At 34.4% G+C, this 15,475-nt stretch overlaps 1 protein-coding gene across 1 annotated transcript in view; it reads left to right on the top strand.

Moving 5' to 3' along the window:
* CWC27 (CWC27 spliceosome associated cyclophilin) overlaps positions 1–15,475 on the top strand; it is a 95,258-nt gene that overhangs the window by 54,552 nt on the left and 25,231 nt on the right. The window contains exon 11 of the mRNA XM_059492232.1: positions 11,147–11,244. Within this exon, the coding sequence (XP_059348215.1) occupies positions 11,147–11,244 (98 nt within the window). The remainder of the gene's footprint in view (positions 1–11,146; positions 11,245–15,475) is intronic.

Below are 15,475 nucleotides of genomic sequence, written 5' to 3'. Positions count from 1 at the left end.
TATGTCTCTGTTTTCTGCCTTAAATAGGAGAAGGAAAACAAGGAGCAGGATGCTGCTACCAGACCATCTTATCCAGCCTGTACCTAGCAATCTCTGTCCCCAGGAGTTCCTCAGAAGAAGTATGATGTAAATTGTTTTGACAGTGGAAATCCTGGCTTTTGACTTTCCCATAGTGTCCTACATCTCTACCCTGTCACATCATGTACATGTGGTTCCTTCATGTGACAAAAGAGGGCTTGGGAAAAGCAGTTGCTGCAGCTAGGTTCTTTTCTTGCTGCCAGAAAAATTCTTTCCAGGGGCTCTCTCTTGTCTGGATCAGAGGAGCCCCTAGAAGAGGGGGCAGCCAGGGAGGATCCCCAGGCTGGATGAATCACCCTGTTGGATCCTTTGAGGCTCAAATAGTACTATTGGAAGAAGGAGGGGGGTTTTGTTTTGAGTGAGACTCAGTGTTTGTTTCTAGACTTGAAACATTCTGCAGACAGTCTTTAAACTGGCATTAAGTTGATGACATTTTTATGGACAAAAAAGCAATTTTATGTAGAGTTGACATTTGGGAAAAATTAAATTATTTTCTCTTCAGATATCTACTAATTTCAAGTCTTAGTAAAAAAAACTTGTAGTTGCTTGTGGAGGAATACATTAGGTAGATTCTGTAGGACGTTTAGCTGATCTTTCGGACATTTCAGCATTGATCCTGAGAGCACCTCAAGACAAACTTAATTTCAAGCCTTTTTGACATTATTAGAACTACTAGCTACTGTGTACTCAGAGTTCCCAGTTGTAGTCTGCAGTAGCAAATCATTTTAATATGGTTTGGGTTTTTAAAATACCAGTTATATAGAGACTGCAGAGCAGACTCACTCAGAAATAATGTTGACATTTTGTAATAGGGAAGAATGTTAAAATCTATAAATGTCTAGGGCACTTGATCTATGAAAATTTTTTGGCGAAATTCTTTTTTTAATATGGTTCTTCAATGTAATTACAAATAAAATTTGTTTGTTTAACATTGCTTCTATTATAGAATTTACTATTTTGTATTGTCAGATAATATGGTAGATCAGAAAATAACTATATTTGTAGTGGCTATATTTTACAGTGTCTGATAGGATTTTATGGAAGCCATTTGGTGATCTCATCAACAACAAGTCTATTGTTTCATTACTATCAGATTCTGTGGATTTGTGATTAAATCAGCAGAATGGAGAACATGAAGGAAGTGCTGTTCACTTTGCAATCATTTCCATCTGTTAAAAATTTTTATCAGATGTTGGGAAACAGCAGGCAAATCTCAGAGCAAGTGTTTTATCCAATTTCCAAGAAATGGTGATATATAATTGGCATATATTATGTTCTTAGTTTAATCTGTCCAGTTAGATGTTTTAAATAACCTATGGTATACCAGTAGTACTAGAATATATAGAAAGCTATTTCCATCATCTCTCACATTAAATTCTTTTGAAGACTCTGATACAAAGGTGCTGATACAAATATCTCGGTGCTTAGTAATCATGAGCACTGATGACACTTTGCATAAAATGGAGAGTCAGAGTGACACTTGTAAAGAAAAATTTCCATTTGGCATATGCTGTGGTCTGAAGTGTCTTTGCCTCCATTGATGATGTAGGAATCTGCTAGTAGAATTGTCTGGCCAGTGGCCAGCCAGTACCATTGGCCTCAAAGAATTGTGAAAGGAATCCATCAGCAATACCTGTAAGGTGACTTGTAATTAGGTGATCCCAAAGCACAGAATATTCTATTTATTTTGAAATTTTTAGCCCTAGCTGTTCTAAATAGATGTTCCTGGTTTTCATGTAAATGTCAGACATACTTTTAATAATATGGAGGCTTTTTACCCCTAAGGAACTGTAGTCTGGTGTGAAAAATGAAAAATATTGTATCTTTTCTGAATTACGGAGATATTACTGAGTGTCTTCTTGCCTAGATATTAAAAGTTTGCAGTAAGTTGTGGTTTTACTACACTTTTTCATGTTTCTTCTATCTCATTTTCTTCTGCAATTAGTAATTACTTTTTTCTTCATCTTCAGGTCAGGGGTGATTTTTCATGATGGGAATAATCTTGGTCATCTTTTCTGGTGTTTCCTGTACTACTGTATTGGCAATTTTCACCTAGGATATTCTGTTTCATTTATAGTATTCCAAATGGAGTAATACTGGCTATCTGTTGTAGAGCCACTATAATAATCCTTGGTTTATTCTCCTTAATAAGTGTGCATTTTCTGTTACTGTTTTCCACAACAGATTGATAGAGTTCTTTGTTGTTCTGTTACTAGTTAAGTTCATATGTATTTTTCATGAACTTGTTCTGTTACTTTAGAGTAACAGTCCTTGTAAAGAGTAGAAGGACTTCACTCTGCAGGACCTTCTTCAGTTTTATAAGATAATTTTATTAAAATTTGTGAGAACCTGGTTTTCCATGTTCCTGGGGTAAAACCATGAGAAATCATCATATTTTTTCTGGAATTGGCTGAATTCCTGATTTTGGATCTTCTATAAATGTATTTCACTCCATTTATTCAGAGTATTTAACCTGAAGTATCAATTTAGTTATACTGAAATAAACAATATAACTGCTCATTCTTGTCTTAGTCTAGCTAATTTTTTTCACTCTGTGCTTTATTTTCAATCCACTTTTCATCCTTTTCTCTCTATTTGAAAGGCACATTGTATAGGCTTTTTGAATCTATAAAGCTGTTCATCTTATTATCCATGACTTTGTTCATCCACACCTCTACCAGTATGTTTGAATGAAATTACTGGATTAGCAAGAAAATTTAGAGACTCACTGTTCAGGCTGATTTTTACGTGAGTGAAGTCGAGTACTTGATTAGTTACTTCAAACAGAAGCTGTCATGATGTCCACTGTGCTGTCCTTGGTCATCCCTTTTGTTCTAGAGATGCAGTGCTTGTTACTATCTCCTCATCTGGTACAACGTTGGTTTTAAGGTGAGTTAGTGAAACAGTAATTTCTGAGTTCGTTTCTGAGGATGTACTCTGGAACTTTATCACACTTAAAGTTGGTTGAAATTTACCCTTCTGATGCTTCTTCTCTCTCTCTGTTTTTGTTTCATCTTTATGTCCAAATCAGATCAAGTTCTTGGAGAGTTACTTCCTAGAATCTTCTTTTGAGAAAGCTGACACAAATCAATCATTTATCCAATCAACAGTGATTTTATTTTACTTTATTCTTCCCTTTAATCCCATGTGACCTGGTGACCTCTGGCTTCTTTTACTTTTCTTGTTTTAATTAATTCAATCATTTTAGCATTAAATTTTCAGCTGTTTCCTCTTTAAAACTCATCTTTGCCCCTTCAATACACTTTCTAACATAAAACCTTTTACAGTCTATCCTGACAGATCTAACTTTAGGCATAGAGAGACAAAATTCTTCCAAAAATTATTTTACTGCTTGCTAGTCACACTAATTAATTGCTCATCTTTCTGGTCCATTTTTTTGTGAGTTTTGCATTGCAAGTAATACTTTTGGGATTTTTTTTTTGTGTACACCCTTGCTACTTCTAAAGGGTTTATTACCTTTTCTAATTTATTAGAACCTGCTTGACTTTTTGTTGAAACCATATTTCTCAGATTTCGTATCGAGTTACAGATTTGGTTTGCTTCCCTAAGATAGTAGAAAAATATAAGACAATGATCTAGATATGAAAACAAGAATATTAAAGATCCTTATTAGTGACTAATAGAAAAAACATGTTGAATTGATTTACTAAAAAAGATTCTTATAAATTGACCAGCCTATAGGTATTTCCTGAGCCATGGTAGGCTCTTCTCTAGGCTGAATATTAATGATAAAATTTATTTGGGATTAATCTGGAGGAGATGGTTAAAACTAAAGAGAGGGAAATACAGAAGAAGAACAAGAACTGCAAAATAAGCAAGAAGCTGGTCAAAAGAAAATGTAAATTATGTTGAAAGCTATTGTTTTGATTCAAATTTAAGGCTAGTTCTAATTCCAGGTTTTTCAGTAATACTTTAAATACTAAAAAAAAAAAAAACCCACCACAGTTTGTTATCAGAAGCTTGTAAATACTATAAAGCTGAAAGGTAATGCTAATGAGACAAATGCAAAATCATATGATCTCAAAAGGTTGAATGATAGAAATAGGGTGAAATTTAAGAGTCATAGAATCGTAATAAGGAACAAAACCAAATCCAGATAGACATAGCATTGGTCTGGATGAGAGATGCTGTTGGTCTCCACTTTTTCTTGTTTTGTTTAACAGTTGTTAACTATCTTGCGGTAAGCAAAGTTAGGTTTCTGTCTTAAACTGAGAAAACACAGTCTGCTATCTGTTCCAGGATCTACTGTGAACATAGAAGGTCCAGATAGTGCATAAAATCAGCCTTAATATATGATATGTGGTATATGATATATGCTTCTATACATACCCTAATGCATACTGCATTTTCTGACAGTGTAACTGGTGACTGAACAATGTAAGCAAAGAAAGTTTATAGTGAAAGCTAATACCTTTTATTAAGCAAACTGTGGAAGAAAAATAAACTAGCTGAAGAAGAGCTTGTGTGCCCTGAAACCTGTGGGGGTTTTTCCTTCTACATCTGTGTTAGTAACCATAATAAAATATATTGCCTCTGCTTTGGTATCTTTTTGGCGCAGGTTTGTACTGCATGTTCAGCTTATGGGCCCTGTTGTTTGCTGAGTTTCTCCCAGTAGAGTCAAGTGGTAACATTCTTCATCAGTTTCAGTTGTGAGAATTCACTGCACAGTATTAGGACTGCTGACATACCACATAGCTTACAGTTCAGTATGTATAATTAAAACAGAGTGCCAGTTTTCTGAAGTGTTGTGATGTGATGCACCTATTTACACTCAGGTTGATGGTAGTGAAAAGATAGTAAGAGTTGGCCATGTAGTCTTTAATAAACATGCCGGTCCTTTTAGATTTCCTCATTGAAATCTTTCCTAGGTAAAATATATAAATACTGGTGATTCATGCATAAATTAATTCAGTGCAGAAGTTTTTAACATTTTCTTTCTAAAACACAGAATCGCAGTACTGCTTGCAAACTGTAACAGCTACTGCTTAAGTCAAACACAACATTAACTGTCAGCCTTACTGTTAACACAGGTGGCCATACAGGACCCAGCAGCTGTATTAAAATGTTTCATCTATAGTTTTCCAACATCAAGACTGCTGAATATGTCTGCCACCATTTTTATATCATCATCTTATTTGAGATACAGTTGCAATACACCTGTATTATTACACCTGAAAACAGACAGATATATGTCTGACTTCTACAGCAAAACCAGGCTGGCAAAGAGACAAAGTGCGTATTCCAAATCCATATTTTTTATTCTAATATTTACAGTTGTAAAATTCTTGCAGTACCAGAGATGAACAGTAATGCAATCCAGACAAAAATAAGATTCTTGAACCCTATAAAAGTCTTAGATGCACATGCCAAATGGGGAATTTGCTATCCATTCCAAGAATTGCATGTTCACAGATACCCCAAGGAGCAGAAGGGGTAATATCAGAAAAGGCTTCAAAATTGACATTGTAGAGCAGAACATTCACCTTGATTCTTTCACACATTCTGAAAGTTGTGCAAATACTACATTTTATATTGTTTTGTTTTATCATTAAGATTCTCTATTTGAAAATACTGTTTGTGTTTATGTTGGAATTGGAACTCTCAAACAGAATATCATGCAGTTTTTCAAGAGTGCCTAGCAGAAAACAAAACTATTATCTGAACAGAGATTTCTGTTTTCCTTCTCATTGTCTCTGGTATTATTAAGGTGCCTGCTTGTCAGTTCTAGAATAACCTTTCCATAAAAATCATGAGTGCTGAAAATTATCATTGACAAATATAAGAATGAGAACATGAAATGTGCTTTTAATGGAATTAATATGTTTGGGGAAAGATGTGGCTGCCTAATAGGAGGGGATTGAATCCAGGACTTCCTTCCAGGCTATTTGTTTACATGATGAAAGGATAATATTGTACTATAGCTTGGTTTTTATTTGGTTTATCTAAAATGAATTAAGATCCATCTCTGCTATGAAATTAACATGAGCAATGTTGAAGTACTTCAGTCATAATTTTATTTTATTAAGATATTACAGGATTCTGCTCATGTAAAAATTAAAATTATGTACATACTTTTATTATTTATAACATTCTAGAATATCTTTTAAAATTAATAAGAGTATTTTAGGTTGTTTTCTTTCTTCTGATATGATTACTTGGAACAGCACTTCCTAAATAATGTTACCGTCTAAGGATAACCAGTTAATAATTTTCTTTTGATGTTACTGAATGAGAAGACAGTAAAAGCAAATGGAAGGAAATTGTCTTTAAAAAAATATAAGCAATGTAATTATAATACTGAAAAAGAAAAAGGGAAAATAACATACTATGCCATCAAAAATAATAATTTAATCATTACTACAGCACTTCCCTGAATTAATTCTTGTTTCAACTGTGACTTGCATTCTAGAAAAATGTCAGGCCCAGTGATGAAGATGCCATGATTTTTCTGTTGTTTAGTCTCTGAATAGTTCCTCGATTATAAATTTACATTTATTTCAGTAAATGCTCTAGCTGTGAGGTGATCTGTATTGTTTTGCCACCACCCAAATATTTCAGTTTTGAAAGTCTGTGGTCGTGTTTCATATTTGTTGTACCAGCATCAGTGAATGACTGTGTTCTAGGGTTACCTCAAGGAGTTTGAGCCTCTCTAAGGTCTTATATGGAGTTTAGAGATGGAGGAGTGAATACTCCAAATTGTAGGGAATTTAGAGTTTAGACTGGAGTAGGGGTAAATTTGGAAATGCATAGAATGCAAAGTTTTCCAGCACTTTGTGATTGAAATACAGCATCAAATGAATCTTAGCATCTTCTGAGATTTGTCATCATCGGATGAAAATATCTGAATTTGTCTTAAATATATGCAGCCTTTTTTTTCCCCCTAAATCACAGTGGAATAACATACTGTGCCTTTCTAGGTCTTATTTGTCTATATATAATATATTTTTTATTTTTAGAGACTTGGTATGCTTAAATAAATACAGGCATCTATGGTTTATATACTTGCGTGCAGAAGCCTACAAGTACAGAGAGGCTTATATCTGTATGTAGAGAAGGAGGAACGGTTTTGGACGTGTGCATAGCAAGTATGGTCATATGGTCACTTATACCAAAGTCACAATTATTGTTTATTTCTGTCATCAGTTCTCTTTTCTTTTGCCAAAGTGAAGTCAAATACAGAACCTCTCTGTTTTGAATAAATTTACTGTGTAAATTCAGAAGGCCCTTAATTACTTTCAGAAAAACACCTTCAGTACATGGCACTCAAAAACAATTTTATCCATTTAACCTAAAATATTTGGCTAAATTTCCAGCTGATTTTATTTCTTATTAACTGAGTATTATTCTGATCTAAGAGACAAAAGAAAAATTTTCACTCTCTCTCTCTCTATATATATATATTAGAAAGTTGAAGCGTGGAATATATGTTATTAAGATGGTAACAGCAGAAAATAACCTTCATGTCTCTGGAGGCCCCACTGCTTTGATGCAACCCAGGACACAGCTAGCTTTCTGGGCTTAGAATGCACACTGATGGGTCATATTCATGTTCTCATCCATGAGCACCTCCCAGTCCTTCTCAGGAGGGCTGTTCTCAAACATTTCCTCCCTCATCTTTTAAGTTTAAACATTTTCAGATAACAGGGCTTGCTAACTTAAGTGTAAGAACTTTGGTGAGAATATAATGCTTTCTGGTTTATTAGTGTTAATTTTAATAAAAGCTAGAAAGCTAGAAGAATTCAAAGAACAGAACTATTGTTTCATCGTGATAGGTATGATACAGAGAAATGAGGGAAAGTTAGCCTTCCTTCTCTCCTAACCAGGTGTAAGAGAATGGTTTTGTACATTCTTCAGAAGAAAAAGAAATTACCAAAGTTAAAATTAATGCAAGTTAGTGTGATTTTGTAGGTAGTAGATAACTGGAGGCAGGAAATTAGATGATACAAGTTCAGAAAGTGTTGGTTTAGAGAAATAACTGAACTTCTGCAATGTTTATAGTACAGGTAATTTTATATCAATCATTTATTTGAAAGCCAGTGACATTCTTATTTTTATTTTTCAGAAATCCTCATGAGAAATTAATAGAGTACATGTCAACAGAATATTACAAATAATTTGAATTTAATACCTAAGTTGGCACAATACAATAAAAATATCCTTGTAATATAACTAAATGCTATGTTTTATAGCTGAAAATCAAAAATGCAGATTGTAGCTGCAGGACAGTACAACAGCTGAATGACATTTTGGAAAGAAATTACCAAGAAGAGGTGAATTGAGAGTCATTGTGGAAAATGAGTGCTCAGTGCAGTGTTGGCCTTATGCTGCTATTTGAGTTAGGAACGGAGTGCACCAACAGCAGAGAGTTGCAAGAAAGCTGTAACCCCTCGGTATATCTGATTCTGAATTCCATCTTGAGAAGGACTAAGGAAATACTGCTGGGAGTTCTGGATTAGACAGATGTGATTAAAGTGAATATTAGGAGAACATTCTTTTAAAAAGAGCTCTTTAAAAAGAGTATGAATTAATCTGCTAAAGAGATGCCAGAGTGGTGACCATAATTAACAATGTAGAGTTTTTGTTTCTTGATTGTGCATTCAGAATAGTTTACTAGGAAAGCTGATGCCATCGCCATACATGGTGTCTTCAGGATGCAACTAGATTTCAGCAGAAAGCTACCTAAGTACTCATAGTTCTTAACATATGGAGTTCCTATCAGTTCACCCTTCACAGTCCTATCAAACCAAGGCACAGCTGAACCAGAAATTCAATTGGAATATAAAATCATTTTATTGTTCTCAGTGGAATCTGAAAATTCTGGTGTTACGAACCAGTTGACTAGATCCTAAATCTTCTGCAGAGGAAGATTTCATCTGCTCTGGCACTATCTCTGCATGTAGAGAGTAGAAGTTTCCAAGCTGCAGAAACTTGGAAAAAGAGGAAGAAGCAGGAAGCAAGAGGAAGGGGAGAGCCTGCTGTAGCTGTGGAATCAAGGGAGCAATGAGACAACGATAGAGCAGAGAGGTGTGCTTTTATAGCAACAGAAGCTTCCAGGGATAGCAGGAACTTACATAATTGATTACAAAGTGACAGCTATGTTATGTGAAACCTGAATGCAAATTTACTGCATCCAAAGACCTAGGCCTCAAAGATGAAATGATTGCAATTCTCACCAACCTGATTTGGCAGTCACCTAGAAATAAAAAAATATGCTTAGTGTGGAGTCTGTAAAGAGCCAAGTATCAAAGTTGTTTATTGACCTAGTACTGATCATAGAAAGGTCTTGAATAAATATTTTAGAGTTAGACTTTCTGTGTTCGGTACAAAAACCTCTTTCTGCTGGGGTAAAAGAGGATGTGGGGGGCTGAATAATAGTCACTAGCTAGTTCATTGTTCATGCTGCAGTAGTGTTTAGCTAACAAGGAGAAAGAGTAAGTGTGTCCCCCTTACAGAAAACTTTTGATGTGCTAGACTGTCATTCCCAAGTGCCATTTATAACCCACTCTCTCTGTGTTGCTGTCACTGTCTGTCACTCTAAATATTTTAAACATATAACCTTTTATTGATGTGTGTTGTTCCTACTGTGCAACTTCAATAAGAAAATGTTGCAGTATACTGTAATAGTATTTTAATGCAGCTTTTTACAGTTTTACCCTCAATTTATAGAAAAGCAATGGAGATACTTGGATCAAAAATCTCTCTTTATCCCTTTTTTCCCCCTATGATTTTCTTTTCAGGTAGAAAAGTAGAACTGTAGTTTTTTGTAAAAGCTGTTAATCTTGCTTAGTGCAGCTTCTGCCATGCTCTTGAAAATAAAGACCTCCTGATGTGGTTGGCTGAATACAGTGATAGTCTGTTTTTACAGTGATAGTCTGTCTTCCTTGCTAGTGTTTTTTGCAAGTGCTTTTTGCATGTGCTTTTCTGTATTTGTGCATATATACAAATGACAGTGAAAATCAAAAGTAGTCATCAGTTTCGAGTCTTTTGCTTAGAAAAGGTTGTAGTCTGTAGTGGTATTACAGATGAAAATTAAGGTGCATAAAACAAGTGCAGGGGGAAAATGCTTGCATGTCACATTCCTGCATTGTAATAATATCTGCAGTTCATTGATTGTGATGAATTTAAATCAAGAACCTAATTTAAAGCTAAAAAATTTTAAAGTGCAAAATACAAATTCTAACATCAGAATAATTTGAATTAATTATCAGTTTTTTTGCACAGGTAACCATTAGATGGTTGCAAATTGGCAAGAGCTGAAATAAAATTTAAATTCAATTTACAGAACAGCTTTTTTTGCATTGAGGGAGATTAAGAAGTAGTTGCCCAGAGACTTTTTGAAGTCTTCATTTTTGGGTATTCAAAACCTGACTGGACAGTGCTCTCAGCATCCTCCTGTATTGGGCCCTCAACTGAACAAAGAACCTGGACTGTTTGATCTTCAGAGGTCCTTTAAAAATTGTGATTCTATAAAGAAAAATATTTAATTTGATATTGGCACAATGATTTGAAAATTTTAGTTTCTTTTTTCTAGTGTTATCCCAGTAGGTATTTGTAGAATGAAATTAATGTTCATATCTAATAATATATACTTATATACATTTCATGTCTTTGTCAATGAACAACTTGCTTGCAACTTGCATTGCTTGTCCAGCCAAAAATCCAGGAAAAATACCAGGATTTATTACTTGAGCGAACTAAATTTTATAACACATGCAATATTTATTTGGCAGTACCTCTGTTTCAGATTTCGTGTGCTTCTCATGGCTAAGTAGAATGTTAAAATTCAAATAGTATTCATTTCCTTAACATGTTTCTAGTGGGGTCTTTAGGTAAGATGTCTGTTAATGTTCTTTTGTTATCACTGCTAATGAAAATATGGACTTTCTGAGGTCCTAAGTGATTTTTAAGCCATGTTCTTAGCATCAGTGAGTCCGTACTTTCCCTTTGTTTGTATCAAAAATCTACTGCCCATTAACTTTGACTCTCTTTCTTCTGAGTAGTTGTATATCTTAGAAGATTATATTCCTATAAATGTTTCTCTTTCCAGTGAGGAGCTACGGAAGGAAGCCCGACAGCTGAAACGAGAACTGCTGGAAGCAAAGCACAAAAAAGAAGAAAGAGCTTTAAGACCTAAAGAGAAAGAAGGTAAGAGGTTTTGTGTACATCTCCAGTTAACATTCTGGTTTTAAAGGGTTTTTTTGGTTTTGTGTTTTATAAATGTGTATAAATGTGGAATATTGTTGAAATGTAGATATTTTTCTTTTCTTAGGGATGGTAGTAATGTAATGATGCCAGTATGTAAGGAAGTTGTATAGATAGCATTTTTTCTCAAATCATGTAGTATTTCTCCTTCTAAGTGTTCATTAGTTACATCCATACTGTGGCCTCTTGACTTGCAGGGTCTTTTTGCCTTTCTGACTTGGAAAGGTTCTTAAATGCAGATGGCTAACTTTGAACTCAAAGCTACTGACTTCAAATTTCATGTGTCATAAGATACTGATAGAACTCAAATTCACAAAGTTACTACCATATTTATTTGCCTTGATAAAATGGCATCTTCAACAGCCCTCTTCGTTGTCAGACCATTTTTATATTCTGTTTCTTTTAAAATGTGAATAAACTATGTTTATAATAGCATGTAAAGTGCACATTTTAGTCCAGGAGGATGAAACACCCTTAATTAGCCAAACTGAGGAAACAAATAAGTGTCTTTAAACACTGTGGGGTTGCGAGACACGCTTTTAGAGTGGATTCTTAATTCAGTTCTCAATACCATAGAAATATGAAAGAAAATATTAAAACATTTTTTTCAAAATTCAGATAACACACAATTTGCAAGAGTGGTATAAAAGATAACATAATTTTTAGAAAAAATTGTGCACTCTCTTAATAACAGGTGAGCTTGGTCAGCATTTTGACAAAGTAAAAAAATACATTATCATGAATTTGTATATGAAATCTGGCACCAAATGTTAAGAATTGCTGACTCTGAAAATGTTCTAGTAATCACTGGAATATAAGCTCTCACTGGCAAAATAATGAGTGCTGTCACTAGCCTTGTAAAAAAAGAACTGTGAGTAGGGTTATTGCAAAGGTAAAGTGTAGTCCTTTTGAACATATATGATAAATTATCTTGAATAGTGCCATGTATGGCAGTTCTTACACTATTGCTTTAACTTCTCCCTGTTCTGGTGCCAGTCAGTGGGCTTTGTTATTTGAGGAAATTCACCTTTACAGTGGCAGAATAAAGTAGTACTTGGGCAATAGTTACTACTATGGTACAATTTGGAAGGATATCTTCTATTCAAGCAAAGGGAGCTTATATACCAGGGTTGGTGGGGAGGCTTCTATTTTCTTTGAAATAAATAGCAGGCAGGACATAAATCAGTTGAAAATCTGCAGGTTACAGCTAATGGTACAAATAATCTTGAATAATCTTAGCTTTCCTTTTTGTGATAGGAAGGGGTCTGTTCCAGTACCTGTTGAGAAAGATGGATGGCAGGAAAAAACCTATTGACCTAGTCAGTGGAGTACCTAACTAAAAAATCTTTAAAATAAACATGTTCTAAAATTTAAGGCAAAATTAAAAGGATGTTAAATGAGATGCAAGTAGTAAAGGATAAAATTATTAATGAAAATGTAGTGAAAGATTTCAGGTTTGTACTAGAAAATGAACTGAACATGAATTTACGCTCTGATGTGGCTGTCACTGTGTGGTTTTTGCTACAAGTGCAGTACCTGTGAAAGGGTGGTTGTACTATTGCACTCAGTTCCAAGTATTGTACCACCAAAAAGGATAATGAACAAGTCAATTAAAATGGAAAAGACCACACAAAACTAGCAGAACATTATTTGGACAAATTTATTAGAAGATACTTGAAGATATGTGTAATTTATGTAGGGAGGGAGATAGAAGGGTGAAATCTCAAGTCAAAGGAATGAAGCATACCATTATTGTGAAACAGAATTTACAACTGAAGAATAATAGAATAGACTTTAGAAAAACTTTATCCTTAATATAATGAACTCTGACAGAAGTGTTGTACCAAATTTTGCCCCAAAGTTAAAAGCACTTAGTCATTTTATATTTATTGGCCTGAATTTTCATCGGTACAGTAGAGATATCAACATGGAAGACAGTTTGCTAAACATACAATAGTTTACCTGTTCCACATTAGTTTACATATGAGAAATTATACATATTTTAAAAGTACTTCTATCAGGAAATTGATGTTTAAGTAGCAGCCAATTTCTCCATTGTTCTCTGCCTACCCTATTAGGAAATTCGGGATGGGGAGTTGTCATGCTGTATCAGGTGTACCTGTGCAGATGGTGCAGACACTTGCATTGCGTCTGCCTATGCTTTAAGCTGGCTGCATTAGGAAGAAATGTTAGTTCACAGGCTATGTAACCACATTAGTGTGATTCTGTGCTTAATTAATAAACATTACATCACAGCCAGAACTTGCAGCCATAGTGGGAGAATTTCACTGAAGATCACAGAACAGTGAGAATAAGGCTTAGGTCATACTGGACAACATTGAGTTTTGTTCTGAGAGGATGCTAAGGAAGGGTCAGCAGCATGAAACATCTATTTTAAGTTTACTGCACAGATCTTTATTAGTACTGGCATCATATTTAGTATCACTTCTTCAAATTGTTCATATTATACTTACCTAATATTTTTCTTTATTTGGAGATTAGATTAATTAAGAAGGACTGTAGAGTGAAAATTTAAGTGTTTACATTGTTTCAAGAGGTCAGAGAAAAAAAATAATTCCCTCTGTACATGTTTGATTATAACCAGTCTTCCAATTGGTGAATAGTATTGTTGACTATGCCAGACTGCTGTCAAGACCTTACTTTAGATAAGATGTTTTTCTTTTATGTGACGTTTGTTGTAGTGATGCCAGAAATTACATCAAACACTATCATTTGAGAGCTGAATTAGTTCAACATTTTGAAGTACTTGGTCAAATATTCAAAAAAGATCTTCTTGAATTTTCAAAGTTCTGTAGAGTAAACCTGGGAATGTACTTCAGTGAAATCTGCTTCAGACAAACAGCATCTGTCCAGTTAATTATATGTTGGTTTTAAACACTAGAAGTATTTAGAAAGTAATATTTTAGTTTTTCTTGTTAGGACATTTTTGTAAATGGACAAATAATCTGTTGACTATGAAATTTAATTGTCATACATGAGAAAACAGAAATGCTGTAAAATACTGTCTGAGTAGGAAAACCTTAAAACTAATGTGAAAACCAACATTCAAGGATAAGAGTTCTACTGAGGCATCTAGTGTTGAGGCATTTTCTCTTTGTTTTTTATTGTGATACGGTAATCAAATTATTAAAATGTTTAGAAAATTCTCAAAATCAAGTGCTCCAGTGTAACATTATGTTTTATTTCTGTTTTATTTTACAGTCTGGATAATATCAGGGGCACTCAAAGAATTAAGCCCTTTCTTACATGGAAAGATACTTTCTTGAAGTCTGGGACTTTAACAGAATTTTGAAAATAACAAAATCCAAATTTTGATGGTTTGGGAACTTTGCAGCACAAATGCTTTAAGTCTGGAGGTTTTTTTTCAGTATACACAGTAGAGCTGCATTGTACAAAGTATTCATCTGTCATTTTTGCAAAACTTTGTTTTCTCCCACTGTTCACATTTTTTATTACATTTAATCTCCTAATACCCAGAATCCCTGTGCAGTCCCCTTCCTGCTACTTTTTTCTGTTTGTCTCTCTGTCTGCAGAAGAAAAGAGGCCAAAACCTCACTGTATACCAGCTTTGATTTTAGTAATAATCTTGAGCAAGTACTCAAAATCCACCAACATTTGAAAATTAACTGTATTTTAGACTAGGACCGTGTGCCTGCCAAGGTTCAGAAAGCATTTACTAGAAACTTGTAGTTCACACTGTTTTGCAAATCTGCTCTGGTCTTTCAGATAAGTGTTTTGAACCTCTAGGCATTACTGGTAAAATTTTAGTGTTTGAGTTCACTGATGAACTAGTAACTTTGTTCTAGAGCTGTTGCTTTGTTCACTGTAGCAAACTGAAAATCTAGTAATCAGCCCAACCATGGAAGCTCATTCTGTAAGCAAATCTATTCAATTGCTCACAGTTCTAAATATTTCCTGACTCTTACCTAACTTCTTGGCAAACAGTGGCTCTTTAGAATCTTAGGCAGGCCAGAGCTATAGCGACATTAACTAAACAGTTCTTGAAGAGGCAAAGAAAACCTAAGTGAAAACAAGTAGAGCTGGTCCTAAATACAAGAGAGTATGTTACCAGTTCTCTCAAGCATAAAATTATTTCATGTTGTTCTTCTGATATATTTTTTACACTACTTTACACTGAGCTGTATTTTAATAC

Source organism: Ammospiza nelsoni, chromosome Z (genome assembly GCF_027579445.1).
Source record: "Ammospiza nelsoni isolate bAmmNel1 chromosome Z, bAmmNel1.pri, whole genome shotgun sequence".
Taxonomy (NCBI): Eukaryota; Metazoa; Chordata; class Aves; order Passeriformes; family Passerellidae; genus Ammospiza; species Ammospiza nelsoni.
This window is presented reverse-complemented; position numbering and strand designations above follow the sequence as displayed.